General features: G+C 34.8%; 1 protein-coding gene and 1 long non-coding RNA gene across 4 annotated transcripts in view; one reads left to right on the top strand and one right to left on the bottom strand.

The window, feature by feature from the left end:
• The window catches only part of LOC138908782 (uncharacterized), a 165269-nt gene that overhangs the window by 136626 nt on the left and 2626 nt on the right, over positions 1-26017 (bottom strand). The window lies entirely within an intron of this gene.
• Positions 5919-13742, top strand: LOC104115822 (CDPK-related kinase 4-like). Of its 3 annotated transcripts, XM_033661209.2 has the most exons (12): positions 5919-7065; positions 7883-8013; positions 8535-8576; positions 8654-8762; positions 8877-8955; positions 10747-11043; positions 11201-11310; positions 11409-11513; positions 11642-11704; positions 12480-12647; positions 12723-12908; positions 13255-13742. In XM_033661209.2, the coding sequence occupies exons 1-11, from the start codon at positions 6511-6513 to the stop codon at positions 12861-12863; spliced, it is 1800 nt and encodes a 599-aa protein (XP_033517100.1). In that variant the 5' UTR covers positions 5919-6510; the 3' UTR covers positions 12864-12908; positions 13255-13742. The 3 variants fall into 3 exon arrangements, with proteins under 3 accessions (XP_033517100.1, XP_009624841.1, XP_070053379.1); XM_009626546.4 differs by lacking the exon at positions 13255-13742 and having other exon boundaries at positions 12723-13184; XM_070197278.1 differs by lacking the exon at positions 13255-13742 and having other exon boundaries at positions 6933-7072; positions 12723-13184.

Genomic DNA, 26017 nt, shown 5'->3' with positions numbered 1-26017 from the left:
AGTAAACTTCTGGTTTATCATAACATATGTTTTGACCTCAATAATGACAAATAAGCTCTCTGGGAGTCTTCAATTTATTGTCTACAATCAAATATTATTCAGACACTACTTGTTCATGTGTCTTCTAGACAAACAGTTAGCTCTTTAGGAGCTTTTGATAAATTTTGTACTATCAAATATTGCTCAGACACTTCTGGTATCATGAGAGAAAATCATAATCAAATGAACAATATAAAAACAATTCTAAATTTATAAATGACGAAAATTAAGAATTTTAATATTTTTATCACTACATAATATTTTCCCGCTTCAGGAAAAAAATTTAATTATTTACTATTTCGGGGGAATTTTAAAATATGAAATATTGAGAATATATTCTCTCAATCATATTACTTCTTCTGGAGGTGAATTGTGATATCTTCACACTTAAGCGCGTGTTCATATTTATAAACTTTATTAACATTGTCATATTTACTTATGGGAATTAATCAATATTTATCAAAGTTTTCATCCTTCAGGGAATGGAACATAATTATCTAAACGTGCACAATCACATCAAATTGTGATGATTCAAATCTCTTTTAAGATATTTGCTATTTCACGAACAAATCGAGGTATACATATAATATAGAGAATTTTCTCTACCTTATCTTTATTATAACCATAGCAAACCTAAATTACCATTTCTGGTGGTCATAGGTATATACCACTTCTGATGGTTAATAAATTTAGTTACAATGAGATATATGAGATCTACCATTTTCTGATGATCGTATTTTACTTTCAAACTCTACTAGAGTTGCAAGCAAACTTATTGTCTTTGCTCGCCTTTAGAATCAAGTTATAAGACTTTAATTTAAGGTAAAAACCTTACATGATAAGCATGAAAATACTTTTAAAGTGGTGCTTGAGTTTTAGACATGATAGACGATGATGCTCGTAAAATCATCGTAATCAAGAGCGTGACTTTAGTTGGAACACTTTCAAAAAATATAGCCAAGCAAAATTTAATTGGAATTAAACAGTTATGAGCATAATACCACACAAGATAACCATGTCATGCAAAGCTACCATATCTTCAATCGGGAAGAACGTTACTGCCAGCATCTCAACACCTCAGTTGGTCAGAACTTAAACTTAATTTTAAAGCTCCACCATTCACCACCTTAAGGATATAATATGCCTTATGATATTCGGAATGAACAAGGTCTAATCACATACGTAAGAGCGTCGCCTTACATCAGAGATGAACATTGAAATAGAAAGTAAATTCGAAGTAAGTGCTCAAAATGATAGAGTCTCGTGCTGATAACGTGTTATAAAATAAAAACTCTAAAGTAAATAAATCGAAGACAAGTATAGAGAGAAACAAATTGATATATTATTCAACTTCAAACTGATGTACATAATGAATTGAAAACTCCTCTATTTATAGAAGAAAGGAAACAACTGCGAGTCTTTTCAGGAAGCAGTTGTAAGTCTTTTCAGGAAACAGTTGCGAGGCTTTTCTTGAGCTGCTTGTAAGCTATTTGCATGAGCTGCTCGTAACCTACCTGTTTAATAAGAAATTGCTGCAAATCATTTAATTGAATTGCTTGCAACATGCCTGCATCAGTTGCTTGTAGATAAACTTCAATAGAGTACTAAACGGATAATCTTCTTCAGGAATATTATCTGTAGCAGAGTAATAAATGGACATTAATAATAATATTTTCATAACTAAATTAAGAAAGTGATCCAATAGTATGGAGAAGGGGTTCTAACCAAATTGCTATCTGTTTGCACTTTTTTTTTTCTTCGTGATTATCCTTTTTAGGATGATTTAACATTAATGAGACGATCATATTCACGCATCAAAAAGGAGAAACTGAAGTTAAGCCTCCTTAAAATACTTGCTTCATAATTGCCGCTTGAGTATTGTAAATTTGTAATATGTGTCTATTATTGTAATATCGAGATACTTGTTCCACATATTGTTTATTACGTAATGTGAATAACGACTAAACAAGATATAGCTATTATAGGACAATTTCCTGCTGAATTATTGTCGCACTAGGTAACAAATCTTACCCATTTATCTTATATTTCGTGTTGAAAGAAAAAAGAGAAAACATAAATCTATAGTAATTAATTATGAAATGGTGAAATTGGTACATAATTTACACACGCATATGCTTATTAATTTATCAAAAGACGGTCTCTATTCGTGAATTATGTATATACACGCTTTTAGGGACTTTAGGTATTTCAAGTTCAATCAGTTTTGCTTATATAAAAAAAACGTCATTAAGTTGGGTTTGTTACAAACGTGAACCATAACTAAACAGTTAATCAAATTAATCTTTTAGCCATTTTTATGGTATTTGTTTTTTCTTTTTTAACTAAATTCAATAGCTCATTAAATTCTAACATTTGCCACTAGATAAAATGAAAAAGAGAAAATCAGTCGTTTATAATTTTTTCTCAACATATTTTATCAGCTTTAGTTTGCAACGTTGTAGATGAGCCAAAAGATGGTTAGACCATATTCTCCAATTTCCTCTTTCCTCTCACTCTCATTATTGCTAACAACCTTTTCATTTATTGTTTGCCAAAACGCCACGCACCGTCTAAATTAAGCCAGGACATAAATTTGGTTGAAACTTGAAAAATGAATTTTTGAAGTTATGTTGAAAAATAATTTTTAAAACTTGAAGTTGTATTTGACATGCATTTTATTTGAAAAAAATTTGAAGTTTTGTGACCGAAAGAAAAAATTTCACCCAAAAACTGAAACTTCATTTTTTTTTTTTCAAAAATTGATCAGTGTTTTCAATTTTTTTTAAAAAAAATAATCAAAATCTATGACTAAACGGGCGCTAAAACCACTTCGATTCAACTAGTCCTTCACGGCTCAGTAGTCATTGCCCAACTTCCGTTTTTTGCCGGTGGCATTTTTTGGCTAAAATCTGAAGTTTGCCGCCTGGAAGTACCAAATTTATGTGGATACACCCATGAAAGACATGAACTATGTGTTTTAAGTTGAGATCTCTCGGTTTCCAATCATGAATAATCTTACGAGCGGAGCCAAAAATTTAATTTTATGAGTTTTAAATCTTAAAACAACGACTTCAAGTACTACTAATTGGATTATAAATTCAATATTTATACATATTTAATGAATTTTTTAACATAAATATATTATTTGAGCAAAGTTACTCAGTTTGACCGGACTCGTACTCGGACTTCCAGCTCCGTCGTGCATGTACAATGTGAGTAAGGTTTCTCTATTCGAAGTGCTCCCGGCTGACTAGTTACTAGAAACATAGTCTAATTCCGATATTCATGATACTATTCCTGCAAACGGGACTCTCCTTTCTTCTCGTTATAAACTTCATTATTCTCTGTGAAAAGTCAATTATGCTGCTTGTATTGTTTTATTACTGTAGTTTACAAATAAATACATTCTTTCCAACTACAATAACAGACATTCAGCAATAGATTTTTAGCTAATATCAGTATTACCTAGAGCAAAGTAGAATTTCCATCTACCTCTATAATAATTGGACCAAAACCATAAAATCAGTTTAATTGAGGTAAATTATAATTAGGTGAACATAGGAATTGAAACTGGTAAATGAAAAATTCAGGGATTCAAAGTGCTAATTTTAATTTCTTATTTTTTCATTATCAATGCTCAAGCCTCAAATTAGCCGCTCTTTTAAATGAATTTTTTTCTTTGAATTTATATTATTGAGTCATGTACCTCAACATAATGGACCAAGACCATAATCTAGAAGTATAACGATGCAACAAGTAATTACAACATTAATGTACTGTATGAAGAGGCGAGACTAGGATTCGATGACTATGAGTTCAAAATTCTAGTTCTCTAAGGTATTGGTTAAGCTATTCAATCATTTTTTAAGAATATAAGATTTGGACCAAAGTCATTGGGTTCGGTCGAACCCGTAACCAAAAGGCTAGCTCCGCCACTGACTGTTTGTTGAAAAGAAAAAAAAAGAAAAGAAAATAAATTCATAAATCGTTTTAAAAAAAAAGAATAAAAAGAAAAAATGCAGATCTCTTATTTCATTGTTTGGGAAAAGCTCGAGGGCGTTCAGATCTAGTTAAGGGTAATTGATATTTAAAAATCGACTAAACCGACCGAATCGTACCTTACCAAACCGATTTTTAGGTTTCTTTTAATAAAACCGTAAGTTTTATATAAATTTATAACTGTACCGATAATTAAGGTAGGTTTTTTATTTTATGAAAATAAACCGAAAAATACCGAACCGCAAATAAATTTACATGTGAAAAATATATTTATATATTAATTTTAAAAATAATAAAGCATTAATTTTTTTTTTGATCTTGGAATTATGAAAACAGTTACAAGCCAACGAGTAATTAAACTCAAAATCCTAATTTCCAAACCTATTATGCTACTCTTATTGAAGCTAAATTATTTCCAGCATATTTACTAGCAAGCTAAGATACAAGATATTGTAGCTATTATGAGTAGCAAACTACAATGTATTGAATATGTTTCATTTCGTATTATTTAGATTTATCTTTTTGAATATTCAATATTCTATAGATTTAATTCTTGAGTCTCACTCCCAGCTTGGTTAATATCTTTCCATTCATGTGATTTATATTTTCTTTGTATTAATTTGCTTAGTTTCTTTTACGCCGCTGTAAAATAGTTGATGGATCTATACTCTATCCATTTTCATATTTTTTTAATTCATTATCCTTTCAAATGTAAAAATGTCAAGAACGTTTTGCCAAGTCTTATAAAAGTACGTATGTTATTGTATTCTATTCCACTAGTGACTTTTACATGATATTTTTTAAAAAATACCGAAAATTAATCGAATCGTACCGATACCGAAGAGAAACTGATATGATTGAGACGGTTTCGAAAAGTCCAATTTTGATTATACATAATAGAATAACCGAAAAATTGTACCACGAATCTTACAAAATAACGGGCTGAACCGAACCATGTACACCCCTAGATCTAGTAGACTAGTACCTCCAAAATGTAATAAGTTAGAAGCCTTGCCGCAAAATCTTAAAACAAATGTGTTTTTTTCTCTCGTCTTTTTTAGCATGGGAGATAAATGATGGTTCAGTATTTGGTAGTTGAATGTGCAACTACACGCACAGTTACACTTACTCCCAATAATTGTAATTGCCATATTTGTATTTTGGTTTGGCACCGGCAATTATTAGTATTAGTTTGTTTCTTAACATTAACACTGGGAGATTTGAAAAAAACCACCAAATAACTTTGACTGACAGACATATTTTCTTGGTAGTTAGACTATTTATTATGCGTTTGATTCTCAAATCCCACCATCTTTTACATTTGTTGTCTGATTTACTTGATACACTTACCTTCCAAACTCAATGGATAAATAATATTAAGTGCTACGTAATTTTGGGGGTTGTAAATCCATATGCATTTTAAGAATTACAAAACTTAGAGGATTTAGAAGATCACTAGTCATTTTTTAAAAATCCCTGTGACATATTAAGGTGATCTTCATTTTAGATTTGTTGTTTTTGAAGAAAATAAAAACTGAAAAATTGGACCAATAATTAAAATATTTCTGCCGACGTATTTTATTATTCCATCAAATTTTTATATTACATTCATTTTATAATCGTAGCTAGTGTATTTGATTACTCTACCGCATAATTGAAAGTCTAGTTAGAAAGTAACGTTTGAAAATAAGTTGTCACGGTTAAAGTTATTTCTGGAAAAATGAATCGAGAAACTAATATTTTTCTACTTTTATAAAACAAGACAAGATATTCCAAAATTGTCATAAACAAGAGAATTGTGTAGGTTATCTAGAGAAAATGTGTGCATACCTATGCTTTATTTAGGTTAACGTCCTAAACAAATGCGACAATGTGCAAGATCCAACAAAAGACTGGTCAAACAAAAGTTAGTACAATATGTTTCACATTTCACAGGTTTTAACTGACTTTTAACTTGCAAAATACGGCGTTTGAAAGATACAGTCTGTGGAAAAGTAGATACAAGAAACAAGAAAGTGTCAAACAGCGATTTAATCAAAGTTTACATCTCGGGCTGTTCAACGCCTAAGCTGTGCTTTTTTGTTTTGCAATTTTATCTTGATTGTTTTCTGTGTTCATAGTAATCAGATTTTGTTGTGTTAAGAGTGCAATTTATTTATGTGTTTCTTACGGAGTAATTAGGAGCTAAGGTTTTTCAATTTTTCAGACGTGTTGACGTCAGGTTTTTTGATCCAAATGTCTTTAATGTCAACAATAACTACAGTCTTACCCTCTTTTTTGATTTGATTTATTCTCCTTCTTTTATACTCCGAAAATTTACAATATCTGAAGTTTTTTTTTTGTCTTCAAACTTCCAACTTGGGACGCGTTTCTGATTCTCTGTCGCCGGTGTTTGGTTTCAACTTTTTTTTTTGTTTGACCGTCACATGAGTGGACTTTGACTGGCCGTGATCGGACTATTGATTGTCGCCGATGGGGCACTGCTGCAGTAAGGGTGTTACCGCCGATAATGACGGTCACGTCGTTGCCGTCGTTGACGGAAACTCCGCCGTGTCCACAAACAACCGCCGCAAACCATCACCGTCACCGGCACGTCCACAGTCCGTCGGGAACGGGACGAGTTACACTAACAACAACACGCCAGCTCATTCCTTTACCACCAGTCCTTTTCAGAGCCCATACCCTGCCGGAATACCTCCCTCCCCGTCTCCGGTCGGAACGCCGAGAAGGAAATTCAAGTGGCCATTTCCACCGCCGTCGCCGGCGAAGCCTATATTATCGGCGATCCTTAAGCGGCAGGGAACAACGTCAGCAAAGCCGAAAGAAGGGCCAATACCGGAAGATGAAGGTGGTGAAGGTGAGAGACAGCTGGATAAAAGCTTTGGTTATCCAAAGAACTTGACGGCAAAGTATGAGCTTGGAAAGGAAGTAGGTCGAGGGCATTTTGGACATACTTGTTGGGCTAAAGGTAAAAAAGGTGAACTTAAAAATCAACCGGTCGCTGTGAAGATCATTTCAAAATCTAAGGTGTGTGGTATGTGTTTTTGCATTTTGCTATTAGTTTTCTCAAAGCTATATAATTCAGATTAAATCCATCGGATCACGGTTTAAGATTATAGCTAGGCGAAGGCGAAGGTAATGTAGGTGAAATCCTCTATAGTTTGGGAATTTTTGTCCTATATTGTAATAAAACCAGCCAATGTGAATCAGTGGCTTTCCCCATGAGATGATAGAGTCCTTGGTTGTGGAGAAAAGTGAATGTCTATGACGTTGTGAATACACACATGTTAATAGAACTCTAGAAATATGAAACGTTTCAAGCCATTGTGACCTATAAAACTAGCTTAGTAATGGTGTAAAGGCAATTGATAGAAATTTAGAAGCTGTAGTTATTCTTCAAGGTGATTGATGATTTGCTGCGCATAATGCATATGTGAGTTTGAGCTCTCCCTTGGTGTTAAAACTAGTGTGCCAGACTTGATGACATACTAAGACATAATCAGGGCCCCATTTATTTTGTCAATATTGATGTTCCATTGAGTCATTGACTATCCATGAAATCCCATAAGCAGAGACATTGAGACTAAGCAGTTGGATGCTTTGACATCACATTCATAAGCAAATGTAAATTCTGGTGACCCTAAACACTTTGACCTGTGATGCTTTGACCTTCGTTATGATCTGAGAGATTGCAACTGAAATATTTGACACCCCCTTCTTTCTGAAGTGAGATTACCTTTATGTCACGTGGGCACTATCTTTTCTAGCAATGACATGGTTCGTAGTAGATGTTAAGTTTGACTTCCGAAGTGTGGGTTGTTGACTGGATGAATATGTTTGACAGATGACAACAGCTATATCTATCGAAGATGTTCGCAGGGAGGTGAAGATATTGAAGGCCTTGTCTGGACATCAGAATCTTGTCAAGTTTTATGATGCCTTTGAGGATGCCAACAATGTCTACATAGTAATGGAGTACGTGATTATGTGTTCCCTTCGCTCTAATTTCATCTTACTTCCCATATTCTAGTTTGACTAGATATGCTTTCAATAAATGTCAGAAACCATTTCTTATACCCAAATTTTGTGCAATAATGATAATATAGCTCTCTATTTTATCAAGAACCTTTATTTCCGAAGTCTTTCCATTTGATAGGCCCCAGTTTATAGGTATGAATTTTTAAATGGCTTTAAGAAAATTCTATCGCGTCGGTACACTTTTATTAGGTATAATGCTTGGCAGAAATATGTTTAGTTTGTCAAAGATTTGTATGTCAGTTTAAGAAGTGTGACATTTAGATAATTTCTAATGTTAGAGAACGTCAGATTTGTTTTAAAAGACATATAATCGAGTATTGGAATGAAATGGGACCTGATGGAGTGGAATGGATATTGAGGATTCGTAGGTTATGAGTGAGGTGTGGTTATTTTTGCTGCTTTAACATAACTCTGAAACGAGTTGTCATTTTGTTTTTCCACTTCTTTGTTCTTAATAGGTTATGTGAAGGAGGGGAACTATTGGACCGGATTCTATCAAGGTAATTTGCGATATTTGCCTGTGAATCGTAATATAAATGGTTAAATTTAAAATGCCTTTTCTCTTTTCCTTCTTCAGAGGTGGGAGATACACAGAGGAGGATGCCAAAAGTATACTGGTTCAAATACTAAATGTTGTCGCCTTTTGTCATCTTCAAGGTGTGGTCCACCGTGATCTGAAGCCAGAGGTACTACGTAAAGCAACCCTCAATAAAACATGCACAAATGTGAATCACATTTCTGGAAATTTTCTCCTCTTATTCCGCTGATCTAACTGGCTGTGTAACTTGATTTCTTTGTAGAACTTCCTTTTTACGAAGAAAGAAGAGGATGCACCAATGAAGGTTATTGATTTTGGTCTATCAGACTTCATCAGACCAGGTAATGATTGCGTTTGTTTTGGAAAAAAACATGTAAGTTTTCTTTTTTGGGTTGGTGGTGGTGATTTATCAGCTCCACAATCATTTAATGACCATAGATGCCATGGGTTTTAACTTTTTACTCCCCGTCCCACTTTGTTATTGAAGTTTATGAGGAGATGCGGCCTACTGCCTACCATATGTCGAAAGATCTTTGTTAGGATGCTCAGCATTTTTGAAAAGAATCATGTTAAGTCCCATATTGGTTGAGGGAATGAGTTGTGGTCTCTTATATGGTCTTAGACAATTCTACCCTTATGAGCTAGCTTTTGGGGTTGAGTTAGGCCCATTTATTTTTTCTTCACATAGTATTAGAGCCAGGCCCATCGATCCTTGTTGTTGTGTTCTCAATGTTGGGTCTTCGTGTTATGTTACCCCGCGCTCCATTATCCAGTTTTGGGTGATTTGGGGGGGATATTCACATGGGTTGAGCAAACGAGTTGTGGTCTCCTTATATGGTCTTGGAGAATCCTTCCCTCGTGAGCTAGCTTTTAAAGTTGAGTTAGGTTCAAGGTCCGTTTTCTTCGTAAAATCCATATTTTTTTTTGAGAAGGTAACAAGTTTTATAAAATAAGTAGAAAAACCTTTAGCATAAAGATTATGCTATAGTTTAAAGATAGTTACAAGACCCCTGAAAAAAGCAAAACACAAACCCAGACTTGTGATAGTTACAAAGACCCAATAATATCCGCTATAGACTCTACATCCTCTACCAGAGCTTCTTTAAATCCATTTTCCATGTTGTGCCAAAATGTTAAAAGGTGCAAGAGTAAGTACTCCTGTCAGTTTTGTCTAATTTGTAGGTAAAACATAATAAATTGGTATTTGAATTATAAAAACACTGCAAAAAAGTAACAAGTAGAGAGCTAATCATAACAAGGAAAGAAATTTTTACTTAAATGCAAAGAAATTTTCATAGTCGGAACTGGTTCTTTCTTTAAGAGATATCAAGTAAAGCAGTTTAAACTTCTCAATCTTAATAGGCAAAGAATCACTTTTGTATAATCTTAGGTTGTAGTGCTGTTTGTGGAGTTCTCATAATCAATTAATTCCACATTTTACATAAAGCACGTAGATCGTTAAGATAAGACCTCAGCTTAGATGGCGTCATCAAAAGAAAACCTCAGCTTAGATGTAACCTTTATTTACAGTTTTGGCTCAAGAAAAGATAGCTTAGTGGGATGTAAGACTTTCAGCAGCTTGAAAGTCAAGCTGAGATTTTCGTTTTCCCTGTCCCAAGACGAGTCCCAAAACCGTAATTCAAAACACTGGTTGTATAAAATATTGGATATCTAGAAATCAAAAGCAGTAGAGTTGATACCTCTCTTTTCAGCAGATGCTCAGTTACTATGTAAATGGAAATATCAGCATGATTCTCTTTTTTATGATGATTTTTATCACCGTGGACAACAAGTCAGCTGCTTAATATATTTTTAGGCAATGTCAAGATAAGTGGATTAGCATGATATTAGAAGTTCCTCTGTTATAATGCATTTAACTTTTCAGTATTATCACATATCACAGTTACCAATCGTTCTTTGCTAAGCCACGTGAAATGCTCCTTCATCTATAAAGATGTGAAATGATTTATTCCATTGGATTCATTTTCATTGATTCTCCTGATCCATTTTTCTAATATTTCCTGAATGTCATCATAGCCGTGTTTTCTTCTGTCTTTTTTTTCTTTATTTCAATTTCTTTCTTTCTATTCTACCTTTAAGATTCAAACCAATCAATTCTTCTGCATTTGCAGATCAACGTCTTAATGATATTGTTGGCAGTGCATACTATGTTGCACCTGAAGTACTTCATAGGTCATACAGTATTGAAGCAGATATGTGGAGTATTGGTGTGATAACGTATATCTTATTATGTGGAAGTAGACCTTTCTGGGCACGTACAGAGTCAGGCATTTTTCGATCCGTGTTACGAGCGGATCCTAATTTTGAGGACTCACCTTGGCCTTCAGTGTCTGCAGAGGCCAGGGATTTTGTGAAAAGGCTTTTGAATAAAGACCATAGGAAGAGAATGACCGCTTCTCAAGCACTGGGTAAGTTGTTATGTGTTCAATGTATCAAATGATTTTGTGACTGGGAGATACTCTGCGCCTAGTGTCTGGGTTTTTCTTGGCATATATCAACATCTACAAATTTTACTGTATGCATTTTTCACCCTGTGCATCTGATGGCTTCCTTTTGCATTTGCAGCTCATCCATGGTTAAGGACGGGAAATCCTGTTTTACCTTTAGACATACTGATCTTTAAATTAGTCAAGTCTTATACTCGAGCCTCACCCTTGAAACGTGCAGCATTGAAGGTACTAGTGGTTTTAAATGTTTCTTGGAGAATTCTTTTGAAGTCTGTTTCTGTAGGAGCATAAGCCATTTCAATCTATTTTGGTTTTCTGATATGCAGGCTCTTTCAAAAGCATTGACAGAAGAAGAGTTAATCTACCTCAGGGCACAATTCAATTTATTGGAACCGAAAGATGGTCGTGTGTCACTCAACAATTTTAAGATGGTTGGTGGTCTTACTGTATCATTTTTTAAATTAAAAATTTACAGTTATTAACATATTCTGTTTGACCCATCGTCATCTTCCGTCTATTATCTAATTCCTAAGTACATCATCATGAACTGGCTGTGCAGGCACTTACTAAACAAATGACTGATGCCATGAGGGAGTCGAGAGTTTTTGACATCTTAAATTTGGTGAGACACCTGATGTTATTATAGTATCTTATCCTTCATCGCGTTTGGAATCTCTTTGGCTTCTATCATTTATCTATTGGTACATGCATTGAGTTACATTCTAGATATCAACTCAAGTTCTTAAATGATAATCATTGGGTTCTCGAGTCGGTCATATGTGCACATACACTCATCACAAGCTCATCATTTAATGCACTTGTCAAAGATAACCTGGGAGAGAGAGCATAGAAGATAACGTCTTTCGTGCATGTCCTTTTCCCATTCCTGAATTAGGGACTCTTCAACCAAGAAGGCAATCCTCTTCCGCATTTCTAAATCTAAATATATTGGGATCTTTCTACTTTTTGCTACTTTGTCTCCTATGTATTGTTTAGTTCCGTTACTTTTTTCTTGCAAAAAGAAACAATATCAGAAAGTGAATATAAAGTGAAGTAAGAAAGTGCTTTTTTCCCTTTGTCTGACTTATGGAGTTGCCACATGAAAAGATAAGTGCTATCAGTTTGTTGCTTCCTGATTCCTGAATGCATGTGAAATTTCTTCTTACTAGATTATAGATACAAGGCAGAGAACTGGCACATTATATTTTTATGGTTGAGCTTGACATCTTATTGCTCCCACAATTTTGAACAAGCGTTTTTGTTTGTTAAATTGAAGATGGTTCTTACTAGATTACAGGTACAAGGCAGAGAACTCACGCCTTGTACTTTTGCGCTTGAGCTTGACATCTTATTGCTCCCACAATTTTGAACCGATGTTTTTGTTTGTTAAATTGAAGATGGAACCATTATCCTATAAACCGCTGGATTTTGAAGAGTTCTGTGCTGCCGCAATTAGTACATATCAGCTTGAGGCTCTTGAAAATTGGGAACAAATTGCTAGTGCCGCTTTTGAGTATTTTGAGCAAGAAGGAAACCGTATCATTTCCGTTGAGGAATTAGCACAGGTAGGCCAAGGGTACTGGCAGTGACGTTGTATTTTGATTCATCTTGCTGTTCTAATGTGGTATCTGTGTTTGCAGGAAATGAATTTGGGCCCTACGGCTTATGCTTTTCTCAAGGATTGCATTAGACCATCTGATAGAAAATTGAGTTTCCTTGGGTATACCAAATATTTGCATGGTGTGACAATTCGTGGTTCAAGCACAAGACATCATCGATAACATGGCTGATTGGAGCCACAAGTTGCTCCAAAGGAGAACAAGAGAGTACAATTTCTATTCTTTCCTTCTTTTTTCTTGTGCAGAAATAGAAAGTGTTAAACTATCTGTTGGCAAAGATATTTCAATTCATGTTGTGAGGATACTATCTTTATTCTTTAGGATTAGTGATTTGGATTTTGTATCGTTGTAATAGAATCTTTTTTTCTGGGGAAGAAAACTTCAGGGAGAGCAAGACATGCTGAAGTGCTGATTGTAAATCTGAAGCTTAGAACGTTCATTCTTCTGCAATTTACTACGTAGCAGTCCTATTATTTTGGCTTAGCACATTCTGTTAGTGGTAATTTGCAAATATAGGTGGATGGGGTTAACCCATTTTTTCACGTTTTCGTAGGTATACCACGCTGGTAGCTGTGAAAGCAACAAGCAAAACTGGCAAATGGAACATTAGGGGCCGAAATGCTCAGCCATTGACCAAATTGGTTTCTCACCAACTAATCTTAGTGTTTTCCATCACGTTTATCATCAAAACAGTTATTTAATTGTGCCTCAATAATTCAGTCCTCAAAGGGATGATTAAGTGGTTAAGGCATCAAAATAAACCTGATTATTATAGGTTTGAACCACTGCTACAACATTAAGTTTGAGTCAATCTGCCCCAAATTTGGTGGTTAGACTTTACCCAGCTCCTGTCCTTATGGGTTGCAGCAGGAACGTTCCTGCTGGATTTATCGAGACGTACATAAGGTGGTCCAAATAAAAAGAAGATTGTCACACTCCTTGTCTAACTATTATGGTATTGGTGAAGTTTTACTTCCTTCTTTGGAGGCTTATTTTAGAATCTTCCAAAATAAAATAAAAGGAGTGAGGAGTTATGCATCAGGATTCTCTTTTAATCTGCCAAACTAGTCAAAAAGTGTATGCGTTTATTTTCGTAAGGTGCAGGTGGCTAAGGAAAACAACATTTGAATTTCTCCTCTCAACTAAAGCAACCACTACGAAACTAACAGTTGACAATATATCTGTAGTTGATTATCGTATAAACTCCTAACTACTCGGAAAAAATTATGTATGGGATAAGTAATGGGAATCTTAGAAAGTCTTTCTAAGCACCAATGTTGAACTGACAATTAATTCCTTAAGTAGTGTTCTTATTTAAATCAAGACTGTTACGCTAACGCTTTTGATTGTTATTTTTGAAGCTTATTACGTCGTACCGTTGGGCGTTGATCTATATATCATTTCGGGTACAATAGAAGTATGTTAAAAAATAGATTTGAACACACCACTTTTATCTCTAATCTTTTATTCTGTTTCACATCAACCTTATATGGGTTCTTTCCTACGGTACAATCGTTATGCGCATGAAAGTAAAAATACCTTTTTACCCCGGTTTAACCATAGTATTCCAACTCCACTGATCTGACCATTCTTTTAACACTAATGAGGTAAAATGCGAATCTCAACTATCTCACTACATTCCTCAGCGGGCGCATAAAGGTTAAAACTTGAATGCGCACGCAAGTGTACATAAAAAGGATTTGATTATTGATTCTTGTTACGCTGACCATGGAACGTTTTTAAAAAACAAACTAAAAACAAAATATTGGAGAAACGAAAACAACGTGTACTACAAGCTAGTTTCAGAAAATAATCGGGAAAACAAAATACAACCAAACCGTTGTTTCCAGAAGTTATTCATGTAGCGGACACAAAACTAAGGGTGTGTTTGGTATTGTAGGAAAATATTTTCTGCAGAAAATGTTTGCATGAAAAATAAGTGATTTTTAATTTATTTTTTGGTGTTTGATTAGTTAGCAGAAAATATTTTTTCAAAATATATAATCTAAACAGACACTATTCAAACACACCGAAATGGAAAACAGAACCGAAACAAAAAGGCAGTAACTGTTTTGAATCCAAAAGTCAGAGCGTAATAAGGTGTCCAATATAGTCTATAGATATTATTTCCTATATTGATTTTATAATATACTTTTCTGGGGCAACCCCTAAAGAAAATAAAAGTAAGCGACACATACAAGAAATGAGGAGAAGCCAAAGTAAAGGAACTGAATGTGATAGGATGGCACTTTTTCCCTTTAATGAGGGGAATTCCCCTTTGGAAAAATACAGATATTGTTTCGATTCTCTACCTGTTGCAGCGACGACAGGAATGAATGGCTCGACTATATTTGATCCAATTGTCCATTTGCATTAACTTTTATTATACTTTTTTTATTTAGCTCAACTCGTGTTTCAAGTTTCAACAACAATTAAAATCACCAAAAGGGTTCCAAAAGCCAAGCTGCCACAATACCTCGTGAAACTTGTCCTTTAATGTATGACCTTTGATATAGAAATTTATAATATTCAGACACTAAATTAAAAAGGTATTATAAGTTCCAATTTTTCTCAAATCAAAATAATAAAACAATATATTTTACATTGTTATTCAAAGTTTGTCTAGATGGACCTTGGGAAGCAAAACTTGTCGAACTTTTTGGAGTACGATTTCATTTTCTTATTTTTTTTTGTGTTTCATTCCGTGTCCGATATTCATATTGTGATCTCAACTAGAGTCGGATCTAAGACTTCCAGAACATTAGCGCACAACTAATAAGCGCACCACTAATAAGGGAGAAAAAGAAAGTATATAGTGGGAATTGATTCATTCCTTTGGGTAAATAACTCAATATCAACCAAGTGCACCATTCAGGAGCAACAAATAATATTAGATCAGTTATAGGAAATATATATACAAAATATCTAGTTTAGCAGAAAAATTATGGGTTCACATACACCATAATTTAGGCCTAAATTCGCCGATGACCTCGATTAATTTGAATTCGTGTCACGTAAGACCTATTAAAAAAGAAGCGTTTCTTATTTTTCATCGACAAGACTCAAAAACGAGAACTTTTGCTAATTGCTAAGAAGAAAGGGGTCCTATCCCTTCCACTATAACCTTCCGTAGCGTAGGAATGACTTGTAACTGGAGAGCCACAACACGGTTAGTAACTCCCAGTCAAAGTTTTTGAGAAATACATATAAAAATTTCCGAAGTCAAATGCTTCTTTGACATCCATTTACAAGTCTTACACGCAAGGAGTGGGATCTATTAAGTTTCTCATGTGTGAGAGAGAGCATTAAACTTTCTTCATTCTAAGTTAGTTGTTTACAGTTCAGCTTTGCCTTTGTGGCAACTACAGGAAATCTAGCATCTTATTCAAGATTGTCAAACTTAATTGCACAAGAAATATTTCTGCACATGGCCCTACATGCTTCTTGAGAGATCTACTTTAATTTAGTCTTCACATTCACAATATGATCAATTATGAAATCCACAAAGGCAGTGGAGCATTCACTTACAAACAAAGAAACAATCAATGGTTGGATTCATACACAAATCTATCTACCGTAATACTACAACAACAATCCAATATAATCCCATTAGTGGGGTTTGGGGAGGGTAGTGTGTACGCAGACCTTACCTCTACCCTGGGATAGAGAGGCTATTTCTGATAGACCCTCGGCTCCCTCTCTCCAAGAACTCCTCACCTTGCTATTGGGGTGACTCGAACTCACAACCTCTTGGTTAGAAGTGGAGAGTGCTCACCACTAGAGCAACCCACTCTCTATAGTAACACTAAAAGATAAAAAAAAAAAAAAAAGCAGTGCGTTCACACAGGGTCCGAGAAAGGGCGGCACCGCAAGTAGGGGCAGAGCTACAGTAATGGGTGCGGGTGCGGGCGAAGCCAGTGATTTTTTTCGGAACCCTGTATTTGTATTGAAATATTTACTAAATCTATATAAATATATACTGTCGAACCCAGTAACAAAAGGGGTCTTGGTTCAATGATAAGGGTTGTGGGTTTGATTCCCTCAATGCTCCTGAAATTAACAGTAACAATCCTGCTATTTTTTAGTAGTGTTCAATACCAAAAGATAAGTCCCTTTAAAAAAGAAAAAGGGAGGATTTCTCATCACTACTCAAGAAAATTGTTTTCAAAGAAATGAATGAACCATGTTTTCAAAGCAAAGTTAAATATTAGTAATAAATACTCATCAACAATTGAAATACTGCATCTATCCACTGAACTTATCTCCCAATAGAAAGGAAACCGAGATTTTTGGATGATATAACTAAACTGACAGATGCAGACAAAAACATACATTACACGAAAGAGGAAATAAAGAAGTTGAACCATAGAAAAATCAGAACCAGGTGAAAACCAAGTAGTATGAAAAAACCAAGGCCATATTTTGAGATTTTTAGTGCGCAAAAGTGACAAATTAAAGGGGTCGACATTAAAGAAAGGGACAATGTAGATGGCAATAAGGAATTGGGGACCTACGTACCCTTCTCAATCCTAATCAGTGAACTTCCCTACCAAAAACCTCTTTGTGGAGATGGCAGAAGCATATTTCATCAAACACTCTCTACTCTTTAGCACCCAGGGTACAAAAGAAGGGCAGAAACTGAGAAACACAGACACATGTAATCTGGCAATACATGTGTCTAGTTGCTATGCACCTCGTACGCCAACCATGGATATTAAGATTTACACTTTCTAGTTGTTTTTTAAAAGACTGCATTGTTACCTCAAATATAGGAAGGAAAAAGAAAGTCTAATTTGTAAAGGCTATAGAGCATGTTCCTTTTTGGGCCATACACTCAAGGCAAGAACAAAAATTCATAGCCAGCAAATTAAAAGAACATGAGAACCATAATTTCTCTTTTAATATAGTAAAAATTAATTTGAATCTACAACATGACCAACAACAAAAAAAACTGTATTATGAATATCATTCCAATTAGTTCATAATCTTTCACCACACTTTTGGGTACATGAACATCTTGGAACAGAGCATATAAAAAAAGTAAAAATAAAAAAACAAAAAAAACCTAAAAAGACTCGAGGCAATACTAGAAATTTACATTACTTGAGCACTGAAAATCCGAGTCAAAAAGTACTACTACTACTACTATTATCAGGCCTTAAAACACCAGTGATTATGTTGGTGATGATGATGATGTGCAGTTTCTTTACCAATCAAGCCCTGAATATGGCGAAATTCTTCAACATGACAAGGAATATTAATTGGACCTTTGTGATCAAATCCATATTTTTCCGCTGCTTCATTCAATAGTTGCAAGAACAGGGGATGGTTGATATAACTGACAGGGATAACAAACCTATGTTGCTCTTCTCCTTGACCTACCATAACTGCAAAACACCCTTTTGGTATATCTTTCAATTCTTTCTTCCCATGATGATTATGATGAAAGTTAATGTGAGGCATATGAAGATGAAAATTCAGATGAAGATGGTGTTTATCTCCGCTACCCATCTGTGTACTAAACAAGATCCAACGAACAAAAAACAAGAAAAAAGAAATCTGAAAAAAGATTGTACAGTTGAGAGAGAGAGAGAGAGAGAGAGAGGTTACAAGAAAGGTGAAAGAGAGAAAGGCCAAGGATCAGAAGAGGAGATGGCTAATTTGAAGAGAGTAAAACAAGAGTCTGTTAAAGATCTTGGAATGTTGCTCATATTCTATCTAACTCTGAAATAACGCATATATATTTATGTCTGAAATATTATTAGGATGAGGAAAATCAGAGTGGTTTCGAGAGATATAGGGGAGGTCTATTTATAGAGGGTTTATTATGTAGTAACCCTTTGGCCTATGGTTAAAGAAATATAATCCTACACAAATAAGGACTGAAACAGTAGTTTGAGGAGGGTGGGTGAGTAAAAGCCTTATCCAAGTGGAAATCGTAATTATTAGTTAGAACAAAGGCCAAATATACCCTTTTATTTTCGAAAATGATTTAAGAATATCCCTCGTTATATTATTGGATTATTTATACCCCTGCAGTCATACTTTGGGTTCAAATATACCTCTCATTTAAACGGAGGGACACGTGTCATCGTCCTGTTGGTCAATTCTAAATATTTTTTAATTAATTAAAAAGATCCATTACCCATACCCGAAAAATATTTTTTTTTTGTAAAAACTGCAAAAAACTGAAATTATTTTTACTAAAAAATAAAAAAAATGAAAATATTTTTGTTTTCAGTTTTTACAAAAAAAACTGCTTTAGAAAAAACTGAAAAATATTTTCTAAAATAATATTTTTGTAAAAACTAGAAAAAAGAAGAAGCTGAAAATCAATTTGCTAAAATAATTTTTTTGTAAAAATTGGAAAAAACTGAAATAGTTTTTACTAAAAACTAAAAAAAATAAAAATATTTTTTTTTCAGTTTTTGCAAAAAAACTGCTTTAAAAAAAGCTGAAAAATATTTTCTAAAATAATATTTTTGTAAAAACTGAAAACAAAAACTAAAAAGTAATTTTCTAAAGCAATGTTTTAGTAAAACGGAAAAAACAAATATTTTCTTTTTTTCCCCCAGTTTTTAGTTAAAAATATTTCAATTTTTTTTTCCAGTTTTTAATTGCTTTAGAAAATTGATTTTCAGTTTTTTTTTTTCCACTTTTTACAAAAACATTATTTTAGAAAATATTTTTCAGTTTTTTTTAAAGCAGTTTTTTTGTAAAAACTGAAAAAAATTTCGTTTTTTTCCAGGTTTTAGTAAAAATAATTTTAGTTTTTTTCAGTTTTTACAAAAATAAAAAAATTATTTTTCGGGTATGAGTAATGAGTCTTTTTAATTAATTAGGAGATATTTAGAATTGACCAACAAGACGATAACGCGTGTCCCTCCGTTTAAATGTGGGATATATTTGAACCCAAAGTATGACTAAAGGGGTATAAATAACCCAATTGTACAATAAAGAATATTCTTAGACCATTTTCGAAAGCTCAAGGGTATATTTGGTCCTTTGCCATATTAGTTAAAGGTTATGGAAGACGTTTCGGTTTTCACAAAGGGATAATTACGTAAAAAGGAAAGCTGCTATTTTCAGGTCAAAAATTGCTGTCACCACGTCTGAAAAATGACTGTTTAAAAGAGACTCTTTGGGTGGCTAAAAGGTCAAAAAGCTAAGAGGAAAAGAATATGGGAACATAATAAATGGAGAGCATAATTAAGTTCCCAATTAATGCAATAGATTAAAATTCATAAGTCATAACCCACCTAGTTGCTTTATTTTTTATTTTTAAAATCACTTAAATAAGAAAAAGAATTACAAAATTTTAACGATTTTAATATCGAGATAATTTCGAACCACTTCATTCTTTTAAAATAGAATAGACTATAGAGTAGTTTAAAGTGCTTTATTTTCGAGCCTTCTTTTTTCACATTCTCTTGTTTCGTCTCTGATAAACTAAAATAAGGAATTGAAAATATAACTACATGCTGTAAATTTCCATATATTATTTTGTAAATTTACACAAATTGCTGTCACCATTTTTTGGAGATTAATTGTTTTAAAGATGTAAAGGGAGGAACCCACTCCTACTTAAGTATTTTGTATAGTAGTTTTTTTTTTTCGATTTTAAATTAAAACATATCATGACAAGTGAGATGTTTCTTTCTAATTGCTATCCTTATCCTAATCTTTTTGCATTAAATAAAACTAAAAAGCATTAAAAACGTATGCTATAAACCTTTCATGGTAAGGAATAAACCCTTCGATTTTTTGCAGTGTTTCCTTTTAATAAGCAACTAATTAACTCGGAGATATTTATTAAAAATTGAAACTAGTTATTATTAAAATTAGGCAAACCAACCCCAGTTAAAGTCTGGTCCACTACCAACGAGTCCAAATTTGACCTTTAATAATGCTTACCACTTATTAGTTTTATTTAATTATTTTGTTTCCTTATTTTTCTCCTAGCCCTTAGCTTTTTGCCCTTTAGCAACCGTACCCAAAGAGTCTCTTTAAAAGGGATTCCTCTTATTTCATTCAACTATTATATTATTAAAAATAAACAGTATCTTGTATATTAGGCTTGAAAACTGGCAAAGGCAAACTAACACCTTGGAAAATATGTTACAGTATATGAAAATGTAAAGATATCATAAGATAGGCAGAACATAATAGTACTCGAAAAAAGGATCTAGCTGAAGACATTTAAAATAGGCATATAAAAAACAAGGAGAAAAACTTATTGGAACAGATTGGACTTTATTTTGGATGATATTAACTAAGTATTAAGTATTATCTCTCTATTATTCCATAGATCAATTGGTCGTTCTCTATGTTAGTTGAGTCGTTAATAAATTAAATTTCTAAAAAACAAATACAAGAGTGGGTTTTTAATACTTAAGTTAGTTGAGTCGTTAATGTAATTTTTAATCAAAATATATTGAGTATCGAGAAAAAAGAGAATCACGTTCGTTGATCGTGATCTTCGTAATGAAAATGTGCCATTTTGGTGGTTTGGAGAAACTTGTTCGAAGAGCATATTGTCATTATTTTGAAGATGTAATAAGATGTACCCCTCCTTATTCTAATTCTCTGATTAAATTCTCCATGTGGGTTTTAAACATGTCTAATGTATCTAATACAATATCTTTTCTACCTGGATTTCTTTCGTTTTATTAATGGTTTAATCATTTGGTATTCGCAGTTCGCTGACCAAATTAATATGGAGTTGCACTAAAAAGTAAAATGTTTCCGATAAGTTTTTCATTTAGTAAGATTCTGAAATAATAGCCGAAAAATGTATAATATATATATATATATATATATATATATATATATATTCTGTATATTACAAAAAATATACAAATTTTATATATTTTTTCGGCTAACAGATATAAATAATTCTGGCGCGAGCTAAAAATGATAATACACCTAAAATTAACGCCACGACAACCCATTTAGCTCGTTTTATCATTTTATTGACGCCGCTAGCTTGCTGTTACTAGCTGATGTTTGGCATATTTCGATATGTGTTGATGTTACTTTACCCATGTTTTAACCACTTCTTGATGTTATTTAATCTTTAAAACTCCCAACATGGTGTAATTATTGGTTTGATGACTAATTAAGTTATGTGTGACGATTTAAGGTGTTCAGAGTGCAAAATATGAAGAAAAGGTGGTTTAGCCAGAGGAAGAAGGGTTGGATGCGTCGCATCCAACCTAGGAAAACATCATCCTGCATGCAACCTTAGCAGTGAAGTTGGGCCATAGCGTTCGCCATCGCGTGCGAAACTGGGAAGTAGAAGAGAAGGCTGGATGCGTCGCGTCTACCCTCACATGCAAAGTTAAGAAATGGAGGACGAGGTGGATGCGTCGCATCCGCCTTAGCATCAACCCCTGAAGCCGATTTGGACTAGAGTTAGGAGAACTCTAGATTACAACTTTTGGACGCAATATATAAGCTTTAAAACGCCTCTTGTAGAAGAGAGACGGGGAAAGGGAAGAAAAAAGGCTATAACCAAGTTCAAAGACCACGGAATTCGTCTGGAGTTTTATCTTTTCTTTCTTTTATTGATTTTTATGCAATCTTATGAAATTTGGGATGATTGCCTGAATATGAGTGGCTAAGAACCCTATTATTCTAGGGTCATGGGTATACATGAATGTTGATGTTTGAAGTTTAATTTGACGACGTTGGGTTTATCATATTGGGTTGTTTATTTAATTCTGTTTCTAATTATTTTGCTGAGTAATTAACAGTGAAATACTATCTACGAATCTAGAGTTGAACTCGAAAGTGGGAACCCTAGATTGCATATAGAAGTAAATAGAGTAAGTTTTCAAAACCCGGGCATCGGGGAAAGGATTCGCGATTAGGATAGACATATACCTAATTGCCTTACTCGGTTAAAATACAGGAATTGTAAATGAGTTCTTGTTAAACTTAATTCCATAGACATATAGGTATTAAGTTAACTTGAGCATGCGAGTAAGAACTCGACAGATTCTTATGAGTGAAATTAACCCTGTGAATCAACAATTCAGATAAATCAATTAGCTATTTTAAAATACGAATGCAACATGAATGTTAGATGACCCGTGACCCTGGAATATTATATCCTATTGATTGTTGAACAAAACTATTTAAGTGTTGTGTTGAATTCTTAGCGATTCATTATTTGATCGTCCGTAGGTAGTAAGTTAGAAAATTATATATTTTGTTAGAAATATCTTGAATTAATAAGCTATTCGAGTTTGAATTAGTCAAAGTTAATCATAAGTCTTCGTGGGAACGATACTTTATTCACTACTTTATTACTTGACGACCACGTATACTTGCGTGAGTGTGTTTGGCCGTAACAAGTTTTTGGCGCCGTTGCCGGGGACTTAGAAATTAGCTACGTGACTAAGTTAAGCTTTTATTAGATATTTGTTTTCAAGTTTTAATTTTCAGTTTGCCTGGTTTGTGTCAACGCAGGGTCTTCTCTCGAATGCAGAGGAGTAGAAGTGCAAACAACCTCATTCCTCTTGATCCAGAAATCGAACGAACACTACATAGAGTGAGAAGGGAACACGAAGCTAGAACGAGAATAGAAAGAGAGTTGGACATCGCAGTCCAACCACAGCCAATAGATATGGCAGGCAATGAAGAGCGTCCGGTAATTGAAGCCGCAAGGCCCAATCTTGCGAATATGACTCAGGCTATTGTGAAGCCTGATATCACTGGGCATTTTGAACTCAAACAGTACATGGTACAGCTGATTCAGTCCACAGGACAATATGTGGGTCTATCTCATGAGGACCCGCAGAGGCATATTCAGAACTTCTTGGAAATCACGGACACTTACAATTATCCGAACGTCTCCAAGGACTATGTCAGGCTGACACTATTCCCTTTTTCACTGTTGGGGGAAGCTAAAGAATGGTTGCAAAAGGAGCCCGCGAACTCTATCCACACTTGGGATGATCTAGCAAGGAAATTCCTGATCAAGTTTTTCCCAACTAAGAAGACAAAGTCGCTGAGGAGCCAAATTCTTGGGTTCCAACAACGGGATGGCGAGACACTTCGTCAAGCTTGGGAAAGATACAAGAAGCTACTCAGAGACTGCCCGCATCATTGTCAAACTGATGAGGTATTGGGTCACACTTTTGTTGATGGGTTAGATGAAGCATCAAAGATGAATCTTGACTCAGCTTGTGGGGGTAGTTGCATGGCAAGACCGTATAGTGAAATACAACTCTTGCTAAATAATTTCACTGCTAATGACCATAATTGGCAAGGAGAGGGGGATTCACGAAGGGGAATTAAACAGAAGGCCGCCGGTTTGATTGAGCTTGATGACTTTTCCGCCATGAGAGCCGATATAGCAAAATTGGCAAATCAGATGAATAGAATGACAACACAACAAATGCAACATGTACAGCAGATGTCTATTTGTTGCGAACTATGCGGAGACAGTCATATGATTGACATGTGCCCCACGAATCCTGAATCTATATACTATGTGGGGCAACAAAACAGAGGTCCTATGAATCAACATGCGCAATATGGGAACACTTACAACCCAAACTGGAGGAATCATCCTAACTTCTCATGGGGCAGAAGTCAACAGAATCAGTATAGGCCTCAAGGGAATTTTACTCAACCTCAGAAGCCACCCCAACAAATGGAAGAAAGTACGAATGACTTGCTGAAAAAGTTATTGCTAGACAATCAGCAGCTCAGGACCGATTTCAGAAATCTTGAGAGGCAAATGGGGCAGTTAGCAGCAAACCAAAATACTAGACCTACAGGCTCACTTCCCAGTGATACAGAGAAGAACCCTCAAGTTAATGCAGTTACACTTAGAAACGGGAGGGAACTAGAGGAAGTGCCAAGGAAGATAAAAGAAAAACCTATACCTGGGGGGGAGTTGACACCTAAGGCAACACAAGAGTCAAAGGAAGATGATGCAAGTTCAGAGCGAATGGAGGTTACAAGGCCACCACCACCTTTCCCCCAAAGATTGCAGAAAAGGAATGACGATCGCATGTTCAACAAATTTCTCTCCATGTTGAGTCAGGTTCAATTAAATATTCCATTAGTGGATGTACTTCGTGAAATTCCAAAGTACGCTAAGTACATAAAAGACATAGTGGCTCATAAGAGGAAATTGACTGAGTTCGAGACGGTTGCACTTACTGAGGAGTGCACATCAAGGGTCCAAAACAAGCTTCCCCAAAAGCTTAAGGATCCTGGCAGCTTCACCATTCCAGTACAAATCGGTAATATTGACGTGGGACGTGCTCTGTGTGATTTGGGTGCAAGCATAAATCTGATGCCTTTATCCTTGTTTAAGCAATTAGGTCTGGGAGCTCCGAGACCAACCACCGTGATGTTGCAATTAGCTGATAGGTCCATAGCCTACCCCGAAGGAGTGATTGAAGATGTGCTGCTGCAAATTGGAAAATTCATCTTCCCAGCTGACTTCATTATTCTAGACTTCGAGGCTGATGAACAAGTTCCAATCATATTGGGACGACCTCTCTTGGCTACTGGCGATGCAATAATTAAAGTGAGAGAAGGGAAAATGATTATGAGAGTGGACAACGAGGAAGCAGTCTTCAATGTCTACAAAGCAATCCAACTTCCCCGCCACTATGAGGAGCTCTCTATGATATCTGTGGTGGAGGTGGATGAGAAACTTCTTGACACGAGTGTATATCTAGACGACTGTTTAGAAAAAGCAATCATGATGTTTGATAGCTTGGAGATGGATGATGAGGTTGAGGAGATGATGCATATCCTAGATACATCATGTGGTTACATGCAAGGAATAATCCCGTTTGAGCCCCTGAATAGGCCAAGTGGCCCCCCACCAAAGCCGTCAATTGAAAAAGCTCCAAATTTGGAACTTAAACCCCTACCCCCTCACCTTCAATATGCTTATTTGGGAAGTTCTGACACTTTACCTGTTATTATTTCTGCTCACTTGTCTAAATTACAGGAAGAAAAGCTATTAAGGGTGCTACGTGAGCACAAGCGAGCAATTGGGTGGACAATGTCTGACATTAAAGGCATTAGTCCAGCTTTTCTGCATGCACAAAATCCTCATGGAGGACGGACACAAGCCAAGTGTAGAACACCAACGCCGACTAAATCCAATCATGAAAGAAGTGGTAAGAAAAGAAGTGATTAAGTGGCTTGATGCAGGTATTGTATTTCCAATCTCTGATAGTAAATGGGTAAGCCCCGTTCAATGTGTGCCGAAGAAAGGGGGATAACCGTAGTAGTTAATGAAAATAATGACTTAATTCCTACAAGAACTGTCACTGGATGGA

This window comes from Nicotiana tomentosiformis, chromosome 3, assembly GCF_000390325.3.
Source record: "Nicotiana tomentosiformis chromosome 3, ASM39032v3, whole genome shotgun sequence".
NCBI lineage: Eukaryota > Viridiplantae > Streptophyta > Magnoliopsida > Solanales > Solanaceae > Nicotiana > Nicotiana tomentosiformis.
This window is presented reverse-complemented; position numbering and strand designations above follow the sequence as displayed.

Excerpts from the sequence above, each read along its gene's own strand:
- LOC104115822 (XM_033661209.2), top strand. The coding sequence starts at position 6,511 with ATGGGGCACTGCTGCAGTAAGGGTGTTACCGCCGATAATGACGGTCAC. Across the intron at positions 11,044-11,200 it reads GACCGCTTCTCAAGCACTGG|CTCATCCATGGTTAAGGACG; the intron begins GTAAGTTGTTAT and ends TTGCATTTGCAG. Across the intron at positions 11,705-12,479 it reads TTTTTGACATCTTAAATTTG|ATGGAACCATTATCCTATAA; the intron begins GTGAGACACCTG and ends GTTAAATTGAAG.